General features: G+C 35.5%; 1 protein-coding gene across 2 annotated transcripts in view; it reads left to right on the top strand.

Annotated features, from left to right (window-relative positions):
* COG5 (component of oligomeric golgi complex 5) overlaps nucleotides 1–20,392 on the top strand; it is a 180,251-nt gene that overhangs the window by 118,725 nt on the left and 41,134 nt on the right. For both annotated transcript variants that reach the window (XM_048945602.1, XM_048945604.1), the window contains exons 9-14: nucleotides 20–132; nucleotides 229–306; nucleotides 13,405–13,486; nucleotides 15,632–15,836; nucleotides 16,644–16,805; nucleotides 18,237–18,336. In XM_048945602.1, the coding sequence (XP_048801559.1) occupies nucleotides 20–132; nucleotides 229–306; nucleotides 13,405–13,486; nucleotides 15,632–15,836; nucleotides 16,644–16,805; nucleotides 18,237–18,336 (740 nt within the window). The remainder of the gene's footprint in view (nucleotides 1–19; nucleotides 133–228; nucleotides 307–13,404; nucleotides 13,487–15,631; nucleotides 15,837–16,643; nucleotides 16,806–18,236; nucleotides 18,337–20,392) is intronic.

The following is a 20,392-nucleotide window of genomic DNA, read 5'->3' as shown; positions in this document are numbered from 1 at the left end:
GTTTTTAAAACATACATAGGTGGCCCTGGTAGAGCTGCTATGCCAACACCTGGGAACACAGCAGCTTTTCGGGCAGCTCTCTGGACCAACATGGAGAAACTCATGGATCAGATCTGTGCTGCTTGTGGACAGGTACTCAGCAGCTAATTCCTAATTGCTTGTGAGGCAGTTTTGTATATAAGATATTTGAAGATGGCACTTTTCCTCCCAATTAATTATTTCTTACAGGTGCAGCACTTGCAGAAACTATTGGCAAAGAAAAGAGATCCTATTTCACATGTCTGCTTCATTGAGGAAATAGTTAAGGTAAAGTTCCAATTTAGTTAATTTAATTTAATTTAATTTAATTTATCAATACGTTTTAGTAATTGTGATAAGGAAATCACCACGAGAGAATGCTTTTGTTTGAAATTTTAGATCTTGATAACAATTCTATAATTATAGTAATGGGAAAGCACTGGAAGTCAAAGTAACGCTGAAAGCTTTATTTGTGGTCTTTGGATTACATCTGTAGGGTAGAAACATTATTTTTACAATAATTACTTTTGTTTTCTTTAAAGGGAGCTGATAAGGCACCACTGTCAGTTTTTATTACTGATCATTAATGTCATTCCATAAAATACCATGTGATTTGAGCAATTAATTAAGTCTGTTAGTTTAGCATAGAAAAATGTTTCTTCATCTAACACTTTCAGCCATCTGTTTCTCTACTTCTTGGCAGTATTTTCCTTGAAAAATAATCACGGCTGTTCTTTTGAATACCTATTCCTTTCCATTCAATTTCATTGTTTTCTATTCGTATTTGGGATAATTTGATTAATGGTTTCTTTCAGTGTTAGGAGCAGTAGCTGAAGCTTCTGAAGCTCTTTCATCAACCTTGGTAGATGAGAGGAAACAAAAACAAAAGATGTGTTTACGCAGACATCTCTTTTTTCCATGTATATGACTGGATTTTTAATTTACATGAATTTAATTTTTGAAATACACTGGGGAAACTGTTCACATGCAAATGTGGTCTTCTCAACAGTAAGAGCAGCCAGTGGAGGTTAAGCACAGTGTATAAGTTGATCTGTCAGTTAAACCGAGCTCCAAAAGGTGTTGCATAGAGCATTTCTTTTCTGTGGGGTGATTTAATATCCTCTTTCTGTGTTGAAAAAAACAACAAAAAAAAAGCAACACCAAAACAACAACAAAAAAACAGCAAACACAGAAAACAAACCTAACAGCAACATAATCCACAGCTCAAAAAGCTTAGAAAGTTTAGCTGCTTTTTTTTTTTTTTTTAATGTTTTGTTTGGCAAAAACAGCTATTACTGCATGTCATTCAGTAGATTAGCTTTTTTTTTAAGAGAAGCTTAGAAACCTGGAGACAGAAGGAGGAACTCTGGAAGATTCTGGAAAAACTGGGGTGGAAAATGAGCTGAGATAAATGAACTTGCAATGTCTACGACTGTCTCCCATCTTAACCCTGTGCCTTCTCAGTTTCGTTCTCCTCTTTGGTAGAACAGCAGTTGAGAAGAGGATAGGAGGTTTTCCAGTTGTTGAGGATGGTAATAAAGGGAAGCCAAAGAAAATCTTGTATTGTTCTCAAGAAAAATTAAACATGCAAAAGTAATTTCAAAAGAGGCTAGATGCAGAATGGAAAAAAGTTGACTAGAAGATAAAAAGCTTTAGGGCTGTGGTGTGCTAGGCTCATTCCATGTTAGCTTTTGTGACCTTTCCTTCCCACAGACTTTGTATCACTGGATTACATCTAAGTGACAAATCATATTTCCCAAATGAAGTCCATCTGTTTCTTTACCCACAATTGTCCATGTTCAATGAGTTTACTCTTCAACAGCTATTTTGGCGATGGTTGTCATTCTCTGTGAACCTTAGCTAAGGAGCACTGGTACATCCTTGTCCAGGTCTACTAAAACTCTCCTAGCATGACACGGTACTACCTAAAAGGTATGGCTCCAGCCTACAGATGGGTGAAGTCATGCCATACAGTACAGCTGTTTTTTAGACAAAGTCAGACACAAACTAGATGCTGCTGAAATTCAGGAAAGTACGTGCAGGTAGCCAGATGGGAGAGTGTGGATTGTTGTGTACATTGAAATTAGAAATAAGTAAGAAAGTGGTAATTTGCCATTTACTAATGAAGATTCCATCTATTATTAATCCTAACTGAAACAATACACTTTCTACAGAAGATGCTTTGTAGTGGCAGAAAAGTTGTATTTCCTTTATCGTATTCAATTTCATTAATAAATGTAGCAAATGAACAAAACAAACTAAAGGTACTAACATTAAATTCATTCTCCAGGGCAGCATGCCCACACCAGAAGATAGGAAAAAATCATCCATTCTACAGTCTGTGCACTAATTACTGTTACTGATGTCAACATTATGATTATAGTCATCTTCTGCAGCAGCTGCAGTACCACTTTGCCTGTCCATCTGCTTCCTTGTTTTGATTACTGCAGTGTTAAGTATCGTCCTAGGAAGAATAAGAGGAGACCCAGCTTTTTGAAAGCACAAGTCCTTGGAAGCAACTTACTTTTTCTTTTTTCAATCATTGTCTTTTTTTCTATTAGGATTTTTTTTTTTGTCTTTCTCTTCGCTGCCTGCATTTTCCTAATTTTGTGTTATGATCTCAAAAGTGTGCTTTCTGGCCTTTTAATTACCTGTTACCATACTCATTCTCAGTAGCGTTGTACACTGTTATATCCAAGTATCCAAAGAATAGTGAAAAAAACCCAACAAATTAATTAAAGGATTCACAAAATCAACAGAAAAGAAAACAAACAATAACAACATAAAAAAAAAAACAAACAATAAAACTAAAAAATCTGACTGATAGAGAAACTGAGGCATAGAACTTTATAAATTTATAAGTACTGCTGGTCAGCATCAAGACAATGACAGTACCCACATCTTTTCTACATTGTGGTTTCTCTTTTTAGTAACAGAATTCAATTTCTTTTTTTTTTTCACTGTTAAATATGGTCAAGAGTAAAGTTGGCATACCCAGACTTGCATGAGTACCACAAAGAATCTGCAGATGGAATTTACGCTCCTGTTTGTTCCACTTCTCCCCTTTGCACATCTGGATTTTCACATTTGTCCTCTTCCACAGCATGAAATGAGTGCAAAGGAATTTAAATCTCCTTTGAAAAGGACACATGCCCTGATAGTGCCTTGTCCCATTTCATGCTAGTAATGAAATATAAATTCATTTTTGATCTGTAAATACTGAAACTATAATGTGCACTATAATTTCCTAAAAAATGACCTGGAGATATTTAAAGGAGAGATACACTTAAGACTGAATTGACTTCTTTTTTCCCCCTGGTCTATGAGTAGACTTCTTTAATGACTAGATCTTAGTTGATAAGCAAAGCTAAGAATTCAGAACTCATAAATTCTGATTTATGGTTTTGTGGAAAGAAGATTTAATTATGTACTTTTTTTTAAAAGAAAAATTTTTTTTCATACTCTTGAGGGTCAGACATGATTTAAACAACGTAAAGTTGATATTTTTGTTCACCGAATGTTGGGCTAGTTTAATCACTTCTCTTAGTTGCTTAATTTACCTTCAAAGAGCTAATAGGTTACTCCAGTTTACTCTGCTTTATTTCTCTATGTGTAGTGACTAATCGTGCTTCAGCTATTTTAATACCTAAACCACAATTGACTTCAGTGTAAATCACAGCAGAGCATATCATCCTATGACAGCCAGTTTCCTAATTGGAGATAAGAATCTCTCCTAGCCCCTTGTGGAAGATTTGGAAATGAACTCTGATCCTTATCTATTTTGGGTCTGTCACTCCTACGTAGGCATCAGTGAAAAGTTCTGCAAAGTGAGAAACAACCCCGAAAGTGACAAATGATTGTCTGGGGGGTGTTGGGCTGGTCAATAGGTAGAGTGAGCCAGGTTTTGTCACTAATGGGAAGAGGTCAGGAAAGAAGGGCACTGTCCGTGAGAGAGCAGAGCTGCCTTTGATCCCTTTTGATCAGCTGATGTCCACATTTGTTAACAGCTCAGGAAGACAGCAAAACCTGTCATTTATGTAAGGCTTTGGGTAAAAGAGGGAGCGGAGAGTTACAGGGAGTGTTATTCTGTGTTTTGTGGAGGGCTTATATCATTGCCTCTCGTGGTGAATGCTTGGTGAGTAAGCAGGCTATTTTCTTGAGTTGTCAGCACTGTCAGTATGAGGTGTTAACGATACAGAAGGAAATGTCCTCACAATTACATCAGATAAGGAAAATAAATGGAAAATATAAGTGTTTATTTCCCAAAACTTACATTTCACCTTATTTTTTCTCTCCTGTCCAAACTTGTTAAAAAGATGTCACTGCTTTAAAGTTATTCACATCCTAACATCACATGTTCACATTCAATTGACTCAACTAAAATAATCCTAAGTGGAAAAAATTAAAAATAATCTGATTACTGCCTTACTTGAATTCACAGAATAATCTTTCACCTATTATTACAAGTATGTGATTTATTTTCTAGTATCTTTTGTAGAAGCAGAGTTGGATTATTTTCTTCTGGTGCATCATTTCTGCTGTGGTTTCTGTTCATTATTTAAGCATTAGCAAGACACTTTGGGGAGATCTGAACACAGGTGAATGAGCAGGTTTGTCATCCCCAACATACTAAAGATGCTGTAAATTTCAAAACTACAGCTTTTCCTGCTGACTTCTGTTGCAAGATGTCTCTTTAAAAAAAACAAAACCAACTTTTACTAATTAAAGAGTCTTACTTCTTGTTTTAAATGGATCCACGTGTCCGCAGCCAGCCTTGTTGAAAGTAATTCAGTTCTAATTCAGATGGGAGGAACAGAGCCCATGTAATGGTCTTCTAATGACACTGCGTTTTCTGTAGGACTTTAATTCTGTTTGCCAGAAATGTGCAGCTCTAAATGGTGTCAAGGCTGCATTGGTTGGTGGATTCTAATGACCTGTGCTCATTTACACTTCAATTTTGTTGGGCTCTGTGCCGATTGTAATCCAGACATAAAATTATTAAGTCAGCTAGACTACAGTCAGGTTACTATTAGAAAAAAAATACATTTGATGTCAGTGTCACCTTTTATCATCCATTCTTGTCAGTCTTAACCTGAGCCACTGGGGTTGAATGGACATGATAACAAACTACCCCTTCATCCCTGGGTGAGGTACATTACAGTCAAGGTGAAAGTGTAGAGTTACAGCTATGCATACTAAATCAGTTCTGTGGGCAGAAAGCAGCTGCCAAGTCCCTTGGGTAGTTACTGGCTTTTGGAAACACTGACTTCATTTACATCCAGTTGATGCATATGTTGCAGAAGCGTGGAAGAATTAATGTTTTTTTAAGTAGTTTTGATGATAGAGGACACTGTTTAAGACCTAGGTACTTTTGTTACTTGCAGATGCATTTTTCTAAGGAGTCACATAGGAATTCTTATATTGGAATTGGGAAAAAGCACGCTTCTTATATTCTAGTTAAGGTGCTAGTGTTTAAAAAAAGAAAAAAAGATCTTGTTTCTTTTGTCTGATGCATAAAGAGACCTTTTTAAAATGTTGCTCTATTGTTGGAAGTCTAGAAACTATTACACCTTGGTATAAGGTGATCAACACTGTAATTAAATTCTATGCCCTACAGTAAAACAAAAAATCAAGGTCATTTTTAAAGTCATGATGTCATTTACTGGCATGTGTTCACCTACAACATTCTAATGTAGACAATGTTAAAAATTCATATGCCCTGATCTTTTTTAAAATTTAATCTAGACCACTTTGAGAAGCTGGACAAGGTTTATTTGACGCACTGATCTGTTCTCTTTCTTTACTGATTCATTGCACTACTGAGTGCAGTGTGAGTGTGATGGTGTTTTGTTCACAGTCTAGCATTTGGTTATGTTGTTGCTATAGAAATAGTGCAAATAGATTTCTTTATTTCTGTCCCATAAGATCTTGCTGTACAGAATTCTTGAATCATTTGCATTCTTGCTTTATTGGTGGAAAAGTATTTACACTGTCCTTTAAATGTCTTCTGTTGTTAGAACAGTGTTCTTGAGTCCTATATTTCCTTATGGCCTTTGATTACAGATAGAGAGCACTGTATGTATTAGTATGCAAAGCCTGATTTCAGGAGCCTGCAGCAACTAGCTGCATGGTAATATTCAGTTTATTGTTTTACATTTCAAAGGGTCTTCACAATAAAGATATTTTCCACATTCTATTCTGAGTATCAAAATTTCTACAGGAAAAAATAAATTGGAAAAGATTGTCATGAAGGGGAAGCCAGTTTAGAATCAGTGGGTCAGATTTATTATTTAAATGTTGGAATAGCTATTTCAGACAAACACAAATATGATAATTCACAGATGGGAAATTATACTCATTTAGTTCTAAATTTACAGTGTGGAGGAAATAGAGACATTTGTAAAAATAAGTATATGTCTTTTCAGCATTTTATTGCATTCCTATCTAATACCAAATAAGGGGGTATTTTCTTTCTCATTCATTGAATTTAGATTTCATGTCAGATGCCAAATAGTTATATAAAGAACACAGCTCAAGAGAGTTCATTTCTATAACAGCAAAGTTAATGAGGAGCTTGGTAGGTTTTTTTCTAAATGGGATAAATTGTTTGGCTTTTATTTTTGAAGTAACTTTAAGTCAGGTTTCCAAGCTGAGACATTGATATTATTGTAGGATGACGCTGGATACAAATCTTCAAATATCATTCCTCCTGTGGTACTGGTACTCACTCACTACTATTTGTTGGTTTATTAACTTAATAGTAGCTATTAGCTGAAGATGGGTTATGCTTTTTGAACTATGAAATCAACTCATTCCATGTAAGTGGGGAGTTCTGTGCACTTGGATTCTGTTAGTGTGGTGCTTTGTTTCTTTTTTTCCAGTGAAGACAATCTTGTGATCTGATAAACAAGGAACATTCACCTAAATTTTCAATCTGTACAGCTGGGTAATAGTGTCACTTTGCACTCCTGACTTGACAGCCTACAATCTGTGATACGACTCATTGAGAGACTACAGGGACAAAGAAAGGATTTTTAATATGCCAGTATGCATGTATTTTTCTTCTTCATTTCATACTAATATATCAATTCTTAACATAAGGCATTGCATAGAAGATAGCAGTTTGCAGTCTCTGTGTGCTATAACAGCCCTTTTTCTTGAAGCTCTGAATCTCAGCTTTTTATAAGCATAGAATTGTTGATGTGTGGCCTAGAGTCTCTTCTGGGAAGGTTAGTAGGCTGCTTTTAATTCAACATCTACTAAATGTAGGCTCTTTCTGAGCTAGGCTATCAAGATTGCTAAACTTTTGCCATTAAATATTAAACTTGCATACTTACCTGTGCTTATGTTTCTGTAAGACCCCATTTTCTTCTTTAGAGTAGGAAGATTTACTTAAGAGACCCTTGTCTTAAAATACAGTTTGCTAATCAGTGTTTGCCTGGAATGCACAAGGCATGTTGGGCTGAGCTTTCTTGATCTGAGACAAATGAGAAGGATGAATTGGCACATCCAAATGTCTCCTGGCCCTGTCATTATTCAGCATTATCATGCATTCCTAGTAGTTTTATCTAAAGAAAAACTTCCAGGGGTGGAAATCTCAGCATATCATTGCATGCTATTGACCACAGTAATTTCATGGTAATAGTTAAAACTAAATAATTGAAGTGAAAACATATTTTTGCTGATTGTTGATTATGGCGCTGGTTCAGCAAAGCACTTAAGAACATTCTTAATTTCATGTAAATAAGAAATACAATGAAAGTCAAACAGTCTGCCTGAATGTATTATTCCGATGAGGGTGAAATTTGTTGAATTATATGTTACACTAATGGCTTTTTTGCAGTAATAAAGTGAGCCCTACTACTGAGAAAATTAATTGCCATTTGTGGTCCATCCTAATGGACTTGTTTTCTCTGATTTATGTGTGTAATTTCCATGAAAAAGTATTTCCTATGTGAATGGAGTGTGTGACTGAGTACCTATTTTTTAATAAGAATTAAAAAAATTTAAAAACTGTGGTGGGTGGATCAGACTGGAATATGTTGTGTTTTTCTGTTTTACACAGATGCAGTTTGATTTCCTGGGAATAATATTTTCAGAGGTAGCTATCTGCTTATAGTTCATATGTTTTTCAAAAGCATGTTTATTTCCCAAGTTCTTGACTGCTGTGCAGTAGCTCAGAATTGCAAAAGGCTGCTCTAGTTGATGTTAGTGGGCAGTTGTTCTGTTTATTCTATCGGCGAAGAACTGACAAGAGGAAGACAGAGCCCAGCTATCTTTCACTACCTGCAAATTTGCATAGAGGCTGCTAAATTGAGTGCCTGATCAGCTCTGTTAGTTCTGGGAAAGAAAGTGGTCACTGGGCACGGGAACAGCGGAGACAATGTTTTTGATTCTCAGCAAGAAGAGATAGATCACTAGTTTATTCAGAGTAGTTCAGATAAAGGAACATTTTCACCGTGGATTTTTATGAAAACAAATAGTTCTGTGGCTGATCCAAGCCCATTTGTAGTGGTGCAAATTATGATTTCTGTGTGGATTCTCCCTACTGTGAGATCAGAATGAAGGATGGATTGGATTTTGGGTAAAAATCCTGTTTTGCCATTTTATTTCTGTAGTTGGTTGAAATTAATGTTTGTACGTTTAATCAGTTGTACACTAAAATGGGAAAAATATATATGTGTCAACCTGAATCTTGCCTGTCTTGAGTATTAGATACCATCAATCACAGTTAAGACTTTTGTTGAGTAAAGAATATACTGCATATGAAAAGAGGAAACAGCATTATATTAAGTGCTAAGGTGTAATAATTTCCTTCTGAAAGACTTCAAATTATGTAAGGATTTTGGTATACAATGCAATAAACACATGGAGCAATTTTGCCCCAGATAACAGTAATGTTAGACTATCTCATTAGACCTCTTAGCTTCCAAATGTTTGTGTGTTTTCTGCATTATTAAACATATCCTCTGATGGGGGCTGGGGTAGAATATGACAGAATTGTGATCTTTATCCAGTGTTGTTGGTTATGGAATAAAAAGCTGATGGAAAGTGATTGCCACAGAGCTGAAAAGATAATCGGATGCAGTTCATTACTCATCTTGTCAGCTGCTCCTGCTACAAGGGATTGTATCACAAGATGTTAATCTGCCTGTGACTAGATTTCAAAGCAAGTGTTCTTATTTTGGGGAGGGTAGAGCTTCTTTTAGTTTTACACAGTTTTCGTAAGAGAAATGGAACATTCCCAATTTAAAGTCTCAGAATGTTAATTGATGAAAAATATTAGCACATCATTGTGGGTTCTGCTACAGAAATATGATGATGTGCTACAAATGCTGTTTAATTGCAGAGATTGTTCTTTTTAAGCTAGTGATGAGGTTGTGTATCTACAGAATAGTGACAGTCTGTTGAGACACCAAGCACTGAAAGGCATCAAGTGTAGACACAGGACAGGTTTGCACCAAAGAGAATCACTTCTACACATTTAATCACAATGTGAGTGCACTCAGTACTCCCACATTTTGTCTACCAGTGAAGAGACTTGGTGTAAGTATAGTGGAGGACCAAATTCATTGCTCACACACACACTGTGGAAGTAAAGATGACAGGAATGCAATTTCAGCTGGATTACGGCTTCTGAAAGTGAAGAGCCCAAAAGAGCAGTTCTTCTCTTATATTCTGTGGGATGTTGCTCACTGTGCTATATGAAACATGGGGGAAGGCTTACAAGCTTACCATTATGATAAAATGAGTTGTAGATCTGCTGTGTGCAGTGCTGACTGCCCTTTCCTCTTCTCCTTCATCTTGCCTGTCTTTATAATTCCTTGAAGAAGTTGTCCAGGAGAGGGGAACGTTCCTTCAGTCTTTCCACTAAGCTACAGTAAAACATTCCTTTAGGAATTTTTTTGTGTGTGTGTCCTTTTTTTTTAGTATTGATTGCCGTCAAACAGAATTGCACATTAGATTTTTATTAGTTAAATTACAGTTTCCATTGTAATCTACAGCACAGAAGTAATATGTTAAAATACTTTCTTTAAAAAATAAGCAGTGAAGTACCTGTAATAAGAAAATAATATACTTAGGTAATATGTAAGCAAAGAAATTTCAGGTTTAAACAAAATAAATAAATGTTTTCTGAGTGATCACGGTTGCGTATCACACTTTTATACCCCAGCAGGAGTATCTAATGCTAATGCCTTGTTGTGTTCTCATTTTAGTAGCTGCAGTCCTCCCACTTAAATGCTCTCCAGTGTTCGTGTAGGCAAAAGTATAAAGTATTCTCCAGTTCCTGCCACAAACTCTTACGCGATCTTTTTTGTACTACTAACCAGCAGTTGTATTTCACCTCCTGAACAGCCGCATCTCAGCACTGGACAAAGTGAAATCTCACCAGTCACATTATTGAAACAACTGGTAATAACTCCCTAGGTGGTGTTTTCAATTGTTCTGAAAATGGGACTTTTTTGTCCCCTAAATATTTTTGACTGAGTCGTGAGTCACTATAAAATCTGCGAATTTTCCATGTATTTTTCCACTCTATTTCCTTATACACAATACAGTTGGATAGCCAAGACAAAGGAGCCTTGATAATTGCAAAATTTTGATGACTTAATTAATACCATTTACCCAGGTCTAGAGACACAAGCTAATGAGCAGAAACTTAACTGGCACAGCTGTGGCTACTATGCAGATATTTACATGAATACATATGTATATATGTCTGAATTTATATATATTATATGTGGATGTATAGTTACATGCAAATGTTACATATTTTCCCTCCAATATTAAATGTTTTCAGGTTTTTGTTACTGTTACTTGTCACAGTCTGAATCACAAGTAAGAATGATGTGGATGGACAGTATGCAAGTTTGTTTTCAGGACCACATTTCATCATTGTATTTTGTGCTAAAGCTATGATAGAGGTGTAGATGGTGATTACAGTAATGAAAGTAAGTTATTTGAAGGTGGCCTGTAGGTATTTTTCCACATCCATTAGATGACTTAGAAATTTAATTGAGTTACCATGCTGAATAGGCAAGTATTGTTCCAGGTTGGGATAGAGAGTATGAAAGCTAATTAATTTATTTTATAGCTCATGTGAAGGCTCATTTATTTTAAATATGAAACTGTGAAGAACTGAGTAATTTCACATTCATGCTATAATAATCCATTTATCCAAAAGAAGACCTTTTGTGCAGTGCACCTTCTGTCCAATATTGCTATTTTATTTTTCCCATATATGAAAATCAACTACAGTTTTACGGAAAACACAAATACAGCTATGAAATTGGTTAGTCTGGTTTCTAAATCTGTACGTGTCCTCAGGCAGTCACAAATGAGATTCCATCATTCATGTTGATGTTAGTTTTCTGTGTTAATTCTCATACATTTTTCAGATATGATCCTCCCATCATCCTGGATACCCAACAGCAGAAAGACATTCTCTCATGTCAGTTCTTAACATGATCCACAGATTTTATCCTTCTTTGTCTATCCTACCCCCTATCTTTATATAAGGGGTAGGAATGGATGAGTTATCTGCTTCTGTCAGCAAATCCTATTGACACAAGGTGGTGAAGAGCCAAATGAAGTTCAGTGTATTTTTTTGGCTGCTAAGGTTTTTGAAACTTCTTGAAAATTCTTCTGTTCTGTGCAAACCAGACTTGTTTTAAGTTCACAAACTTCAGAATTTGTGACAGCATTCACAAAATGCTTTTGAGTCCAACGGGGGGTTGGACTCGATGATCTCTGGAGGTCCCTTCCAACCCCTACAATTCTGTGATTCTGTGATTCTGTCTGATAATCTGATATTTTTAAAAAAAATTATTATGTTTCAGTTTATTTTTGACTGATTTGCAAGTTCTATATAAAGGTTTTAAGGTGATGGCTTTTGAACTGAAAACTTGAACTTGAACCTGCAGTTTTTCAATGACCAGATGTTCGAATTGAATGCAGTGGTACCCTATTAGTGTAGGGCATTCTGAAGGCTCTCATTGCTTTGACCAATGCAGGCGAATAGTGTGTGCTCTTTTCCTCTGTCATATTGAGTGGTAATTCAGTTTGGAGTGACTGAACTTTTATATTTGAAAGAGTTTATATTATTTACAAGAACATGTGGTTTGGTTTGGTTTTTTGTTTTTACACTTTTCTCATAGTAAGTCACAGGCAACACCAAAAGGAAAGCTCAGAAAATGCATCCATCTTTGACAGAGATTTCAGTGTTAAGCCCTTTACTTAAATGCATCTTTAGATGTGAATGCTGTGCTTTGATTTAAAAACGTTGATCTTTCAGAGTGAATCAGAACAGAAACAGACAAGCACCAGCTTAAAATTCTTAGCATTGCTGACATCTATAATCATTGCTGGGTGTTTTGCTTTTTCTTTCTGAGCACGTTTTGCATAGTGATTTCTTCAAATTGGTAAACTTATACAGAAGGTCAGTATATTGCATGGGTGCATGAAGAAAAATGTTCTGTTGAGAGCTTTCCTCTCCCATATAGAGTTCAAGGCCAGGTTAGGTGGGGCTTTGGGCAACCTGGTGCAATGGGAAGTTTTGCTGCCCGCAGTGGGGGGTTGGAACTAGATGGTCTTTAAAATCTCTTCCAAAACATTTTGTGTTTTTCTGACTAAAACACAGCTGCCCAGGCATCTATCTAGGGAGCAGGATAGAATGTTCATCATCACCTCTTGCAACTTTTTCTACCTCAAAGGCACAGAGAAGGAGCAAAAGAGAGAAATGGAAACCATACTGTAATGTTTGATTTGATCTATAAGTGGTAGGGGGGAGTAACTAACAGCTTGTGGTTTCAAATATGTCTTTTCTTTAAGAATATGCTACCTCATTTCCATTTCTGTCAGCAAACCTTGTTGACACAAGGTGGTGAAGAGCCAAATGAAGTTCAGTGTATTTTTTTGGTTGTTGAGGGTTTTGGAACTGGAAATTCTGTTCTGTGCAAACCAGAGCAGCATGGACTAGTTCTCATTCCTGATTGCTATCTGTAAACATGTCATATCAGTAATTGCTGTGATTTAGTCAGCATGGGAATCCCACTGAATGAGAAGGTCATGGCAATGCAAAGAGGTTTTTTCTAATACAGTTCCAAGGTGTGCTGTTTCTTTCTACATTCATACGTTTTTCCAAAAGATGGATGGCCAGAGAGCTGGGAGTGTTTCTCCCAACTATAAGGGAAAAGATTTGAGAGATGACCGAAGCTTTTATTTTTGTTTCTCAAGCAATTTTTCTAGTTTTAAACTTGAGGAAAACTTTCCAGACTTCATTTACTTAGTTTTGGTAAAAGGACAGTGACTGGAAGCATTTGCAGCATTTAAGATTCTTTGGAAAGAGTTTGCTCTGAAACCTGTTCTTTTCTCCCTTTCTATCAGGATGGACAGTCTGATATTTTGTACAAATTTTGGACTGCAGTAACTCAGACTCTTTCCTCTCAGTTTCAGTCTGCAACAGACTGTAAGTATTCAGTATAAATGATTCGTAATGTATTTTGTAGTTATTTTGAATCTCTCATTTCCATAAGTTATTTGCTCATTATGTCCTCTACTAACAGCAGTGGTTCACTTAGTGCTGGGTCTGTGAATTTATAATTTTGTGGTTTTATAACCAAACGTTCCTAAATTGTAATTGAGTTTCCTGGGAAAAAAAAATAAAAAATGTTTTCTGTTCCATTAAGCAGTCATAATCTAATAAAAGCCTATATTTAGGCCTACTGTACGTGGATGTAAAAACATTTGGGATCACATTATGCTTTCCAAAGTGAATGAGTTTGCTGAAATCGTAAGTAGTAATTTGATTGTAAAAAGCAGTTTATACATTCCTCAGTTGCTGAGCACTCATCAGTTGCAAAAGACTGATTTTAGCCACTTTTGCATACCTTGTAAATAGGAGCTGAGTTTCTTTAAAATTATGTCTTGTCTAAATATAGATAATTGGTAATGTTCTGACTATACAGAGTGTTCTGCACATATTTATAATGTAATAAATAATTAGCAGATACAACCAACAATATTAAATCATGTTATAAACACAAGAGTACTGTTGTCATATTGATGCAGCATGCAATTTGATCATATTTGGTGCTTTCACAAATACATCTTTCAAATTTGTATACGGAGTATAAAATGAGTCTTTTGCAGACACAAAGTGCATAAAGTTTGCATTAATCTTGTGATCTCAGCTGTTGCACTGGCCCTTCAAAATTTGATCCTGCTCTGCTAAATGGCAAGAGTATAATTTGAGGAAGTAGCTGTTTGATTCATGTTCAGTGGTTGCTAAGTAACTAGATGTTACAAATGAAAATGTATTCATCCTGTGTTAAAACATATTAATTTTACTGGTTGCCTTACGTGTACTTTAACAGCAGCAGGTTCATACTAGGGATCTCATGCGTTTGTGCAGAATGTGTGCTAACTATTTTCAGCACAAAGTTTTAGGACTAGAATTGTGACATCAGTTAATGGGATCAATCAAATTTCAGAAATAAGGTAGCTCTTAAATTTATCTTGTTACTTGTTGTAATTTTTAATGGTTTTCATATAAACATTTAGAGCGTTTGGATTTTAAAACTGAGTGCTGTTTTTACTTCACCAGTTCTGAGTTCAGGGAAAACTGCTTACAGCAAGTAGACTTTTAATTTTTTAAGTGATTGTCTATATAAAAATGTTCACCTTTAGCATGTTAACTCTAAGTGATTGAATCAACTGACATGAATCATAGACTCTCAGGATCGTATAGATCAGAGGAATAGCATGAACATTGTTCTGTGACCTAAAATAGCTCTGCATTTGGTAACAAATGTGAATCCTCCAGTACTCAGAATTAGAATGTACTTGAGTTGATGGGATGGGCTGAGGCAAAAGGGGCAGATGTCTAGAACTTGAAAAACCTAGGAATGAATGTAACAGTGTTAATCTCCTAATGTAACGAGGAAATCCATGAAGTATGACTGATGTTAGATCAAGATTAACAGCAGTGTCTAATGCAGTTGTACATTTGTTTCATTTCCTGTTACTTCTGGCAAGCTTTTGAAGGCTAAAGGTAATGCTGACTTTTCTGCCAGTTTTGCCATTCTTTATTTGTATAGGAATTACATTTTAGGTACATTGTTTTAAAGGTGTGTGTAAAAGCAGATTTTGTGCAGTTTGGCTCATAGATGTTATTTGTTTTAAACAAGTATCTTGAAAGTTGCAAAGCTCCAGGCTTTTTCTCCTTCCAAGCTGTTGTTAGAAAATCTTCATTCAGTGAATTCTAATCACACTTTGGACTAAAATGAATAATAGTGCTAACAATTAAGTTTGATGTTAAACAGTTTTTGACCATGATTGGTATATTTAATACACAAAGTAAGATTCCCCTGTCCAGAATTTGAATTGTGGAGTTTATACTGGAGCTTTAGAAATATATCATCATCAACTTCATTTAACATGACAGCTCATAACCCTTTGAAAGTAATTATAAATACAACATTAACAGTGTTAAAGGGGGAATGACATTATATATCATTCAGTGATTTAAATGCAAGGATGCAGGTTATTCTTACGAATCAAACAAATTAGTTTAAGCTTAGTAAAGCACATTACTTACTACTTTATTTTCTAGCTTCTATGTTTTTGAAACAAGCTTTTGAAGGAGAATACCCTAAATTACTGAGACTTTATAACGACTTGTGGAAGCGCCTGCAACAATATAGTCAAAATATTCAGAGGAATTTTAACACAAGTGGAAGTCCTGATCTCTTTACTGAACTACAACAAATGGAGGAAGATGCACAGGACATATTCATGCAAAAAACCCAAGATTATGAGTATGTATTATGAAGCCTAATAAAATGCAATGTGAAGCTTGGTGCTATGCAGTAAAACAGAGTACTTAGAGTATTTGGTGTTAATCAACTAGTCATAGCAGGAAAATTAAAAAAAAATTTTTTGCCTTGTTAATTGTTTTAATGCTATTTTAAAGCTGTGAGATTCTTGTTAGAATACATAATTAGGAGTGTTAGATTGACTTGTCCTTCTCAAAGTGCTTGGTAATATTATGTTGAATATTACGTTATTTTTTTGTTTCTTTGGGAAAAGAAAAAGCAGAATGATCAAAACTCAGTTTTATATATATTGCAATTACAACAGTAGCTTTCTGTTAATGATATCACAATCACTGGAGTGTGACAAGCATTCACTTTGTAATGATTCACAGTTTGTATGTTTATACATTGTAGAAAAGTATTATTTGATTGGCAGATACTGGAAAGTTCAAACTGTAACAGGCTTAAGATTTCTGGACTTTTGCAAAATAAAGTGATTATTTTAGCTGGTGTTTATAGAACTATTTATAGAATTATTTCTCAAGGAATAATTTGAACTGGGGATTCCACATAGGTCTTAAGGAAAGGGCTAGGAACTGTACTGAGCTGGGCAGGATGGCTGCCTGACCAATTACGTGATTCAAGTGAGAAGCAGGCTGTTATTCGGTACTCAGTTTTTTTCAAATGTATGTGCTTTGATAGCAGAAAGAAAAAACGTGTTGGATACTGTAAAGTTTGTATGATCTGAAAAGGTTCAATGCTACTGGGTACTTTAATTTAAAATGTACTAATTTTGTCTCATCCTTGCAGCCCAGAAAAGGCCTTGAAAGATTCGCTGCAACAATATGAAGCTGCTTATTTGTCAAAATCCCTATCTCGACTCTTTGATCCTATCAATCTTGTCTTCCCTCCTGGAGGTCGGAACCCTCCCTCTTCTGATGAGCTTGACAGCATCATCAAAACGATAGCCAGGTATGCACATATAATACATTGAAAAATGTAATCTTTGGTGACTTTTTTTTTAATGTTACAACTTAAGAAATGAGACTTTGTTACCAATAAAACATTGGTTACTCTTTAATTCTATAACTGATTATCATAAAAATTAAGTCAGGATTTCTCTTCTGTGTTTAGTTGTTCTGGAACAACTGAAACATTCATTTAGTTTAACTGCTAGAGCTTACAAAGCATGGGGAAGAGAAATTTTATGCCTATTGTAAATGTCTGGTATCTTCATTATTCTGACTGTATCAAAGATAAAATAATAGTTACTTGTCTGCAAATGGTAATCCCTAATGTGAGTAATCTGTTACAGCGAAGCCGTGAGATGATAGTTGATGATGATGATTCCAGTTAGAATTTGTAAAATGTGATACTTAAATTAGCAGGGGAGTATTTTCACTCCTCAGACTTTGGTAAGGACTAGTCTGTCTAGTAGAGCCTGAAAATGGTGGGCAGTGTTCTTGCGCTGTGAGTGTGCACTTCAGTGTGTGTATGTGTGTGTTTTTTGGTTAATGTTAAATATGGACACTGTACTTGTGACTGGGAGTTGGAAATGCTCAGAAAATTCCTATCTGTGTGGCTGCTGATGTTATTTTCCTCCTTGCCTTAGGAAAAGGGAAAATGGCATTCAGCTCTGAGTCACACAGCATAAGAAAGATGTAAGGGCTGGAGTAACTCTCCTGTGAAGAGAGGATAAAAGAGTTGGGGTTGTTTGGTGCAGAGAAGATAAGGCTTTGGGGAAAGATGGGGAGGGAATCTTTATGAGTTCTTGAGAGAAACTAATCACTGGCTGCATTACATTCACTTCAGATTCTCTTTGTGCTTGTCTGCATTCACAGTAAAGTATATATGAATGCAGCCCCAGCTGATGGAGATCTGTGGGGTTCCATGAACAAGGAATACTGGAAGTGATTTAGAAATCTGTTCTGTCTTCCATTTGTACCCTGTCACTCCCTTGATGCCTTTGTTACTACGTAGTATTGCCTTAAACATGGCTTATTAGTTGTGTCAAGCTAAGGCATCCCCTGGGTATTTCTGCACAGCTCATATAATTCCAGAGTTGAATGACTATGTATTCACCTGTAATGTGTGAAGGCTGCTGCCAAAGCTTGAATGTAGTTAATTGCAGTCAATATTTTTGAATGGCTTACTAATAGTGATTTCAAACTGAAGTGTCATTCCTAAACTTTGCTCATTTTTACCAGAATAGGAACATTCTGCACATAAAATTCCCAAATGACTTGTTAAATTGTAAACTGAATTACAGTGCCTAGAAAGACTTGGTTATGTATTACTTCTTCTAAGCTGACTTGCTGCGTAACTGTATTTGTAGGTAATTCTTTATCAATTAAATGCAGCACTGCTAAGTTATTAATTAAGATTTGCAATCTTTGCTTCTAGTGAGCTAAATGTGGCTGCTGTTGATCCAGACCTCAGTTTAGCTGTGGCCAAAAATGTGGCAAAGACCATTCAGCTCTATGGTGTAAAGTCTGAACAGCTTGTAAGTAATTTAAACATTTTTGAAACTTCCTTTTTTTTTTTTTCTGTGTAGGATGTTCTCTTTTTTGTAGATTTACAGCATAATAGTAGTGCTGTCTGGATAGACAAAACTTTTGAAAGCTTTCCACTTGGAAATATTTTCAGTTAAGTTTTGCCTTCGAGCATACAGACTATGGATTCCAATGCAGTTTGTGTGTATAACTGAAAATTGAAGTTGTAATATTAATTAAAAATAATCTTGTTGTCTTTAAATAAAATCAAGATTATTCAATTCAGTGTAATCATGCTCTCTCTGAATAGCTTTAAAAATTTGAAATTCAACAGCAAATAGTTTGTTTACCATATCTGTTTAATGAATTGTATTGGCAGTTTGCAAGCTAGTGTATGGGAAAGGAATACAGTTGAAGCAGTCATGAAGGCCATGAAGAATATTTAAAATTTTTAAATAAATCTATGTACTGGGATTATTTTGCTATATCTTAGAAGTTAGTTCTTAAGTTGAGTCTTCGTTTAAAGATGCCAAATGATGGTGCCATAATTTCAGACTAGAGTTTGCTCAAAAAAGAAATTTAGTGTGTATACTAAGTTGGCAAGAAACTTGAGTAAAAGGAAGTAAAGTTACATCTATATTTATCTTGGTGTGTAAAGTCAAATACTGGCATACTTATCATCTGTAACTGAGATGGCACCAGGGTCTGCTGTGCTCACCGCTTCTATTAAAGTTTGAATCTGGCCGGTGGCTTGTTCAGGAGCGTGCATCATTCTGTGATCAGCCAGCTAGCAATTTCTTAAGAAGCCCTAAGGAAAAGGATTTGTGGAAGTAAGCTGAAAAATATGTGATTTGTGGCTTTGTGCTAGCTGACTGTAACTAAAATAATGTAGGAGTTAGGAGGAAATCTAAGGCCTTGAACTACTTGAATTTGAGTGAAAATAACACTTGAAACTGAAAAATCAAGAGACAGGATTAGTCAAACTGACAGAATGAAAATCCTTCAAGGATATACCTGCAAATTGTGAAACAATACAAACTGTGTATTGCACTGCTACTTTTGGGGGGTGGGGGTTGTTTTGTTGTGTTTTGTTTTTGCAATTTTTAATTTCCTTACTGATATATATCTTAAAAAAAAAAAAAAAAGAAACAGGAAGGGCTTAACGCAGTGCCAAAGTGTATGGTGTCATCTGTAAAATACTAAAATACCTTCCCTGGCCTCCAGCTGCCTTTCCAGAAGAGCATCTCTCACATGTCCTACATCATGCTTGCCAGCCTTGTGGGATATAGTCTAGAACATCTAAATGTTTTTTTGTGCCTATTTTTGAGCAGACAGATTGAGCCTGAAATGTTCACCATGTGTAGAACAGGAGCTATGTCAGACACCACTTTTTCATTACACTTTTGTGGTGTAGCCAAGAATGCAATCTTCATTCAGTCTTGCAATCCAGTTTACAATGTTAGCTTTCTAAAGCTCAGAAGGGTGACCATTTAACATTTCTGTTCTGATGCCTGATTTCTGATAGCTATAATCTACCAGTGCTAAAGATGGAAATTGAGTTTCATGGAGGAATTCACAACAAAGTTATCTTGCAAATCAAAAGTAGACAAAACAAAACAAAAAAAATATCAGAATTCTCCACAAAGAAAGATAGAAGGGTACTTTTAAGAATCATTAGGATTTTTTAAATTGTTTTAATCTTGTTGGCAGGATGCTGTAGGTAGATTTGAATGGTGAGAATGTTAAATAAATGTGAAGTTCTAAAACTGCAAACAGACTGATATCAGGTTGCTATTCTTTCAGTTCCTTGTAGATGAAATAATTATTTCAGAAAAAAAAGATACATTTTACTAAGACTTTATCACTGATTCTTTAGCTAGCTTTAGATAGAATAAGTAAAAAGAAAGTTATTATTCAGAATTTTAACTTTGAGTAATAGCAGCATATTGCAGTATGGACATGCACAATTAAAATAAAAACAAGAACAAAAGATATTTTCCAATGAATCCAAAATGTCTATTTCCATTGCTCGTGAGTCTGTACACTGCTGGCTTTTGGTTTTCCTGT

Source organism: Lagopus muta, chromosome 1, assembly GCF_023343835.1.
Source record: "Lagopus muta isolate bLagMut1 chromosome 1, bLagMut1 primary, whole genome shotgun sequence".
In the NCBI taxonomy this organism is placed as follows: Eukaryota; Metazoa; Chordata; class Aves; order Galliformes; family Phasianidae; genus Lagopus; species Lagopus muta.
This window is presented reverse-complemented; position numbering and strand designations above follow the sequence as displayed.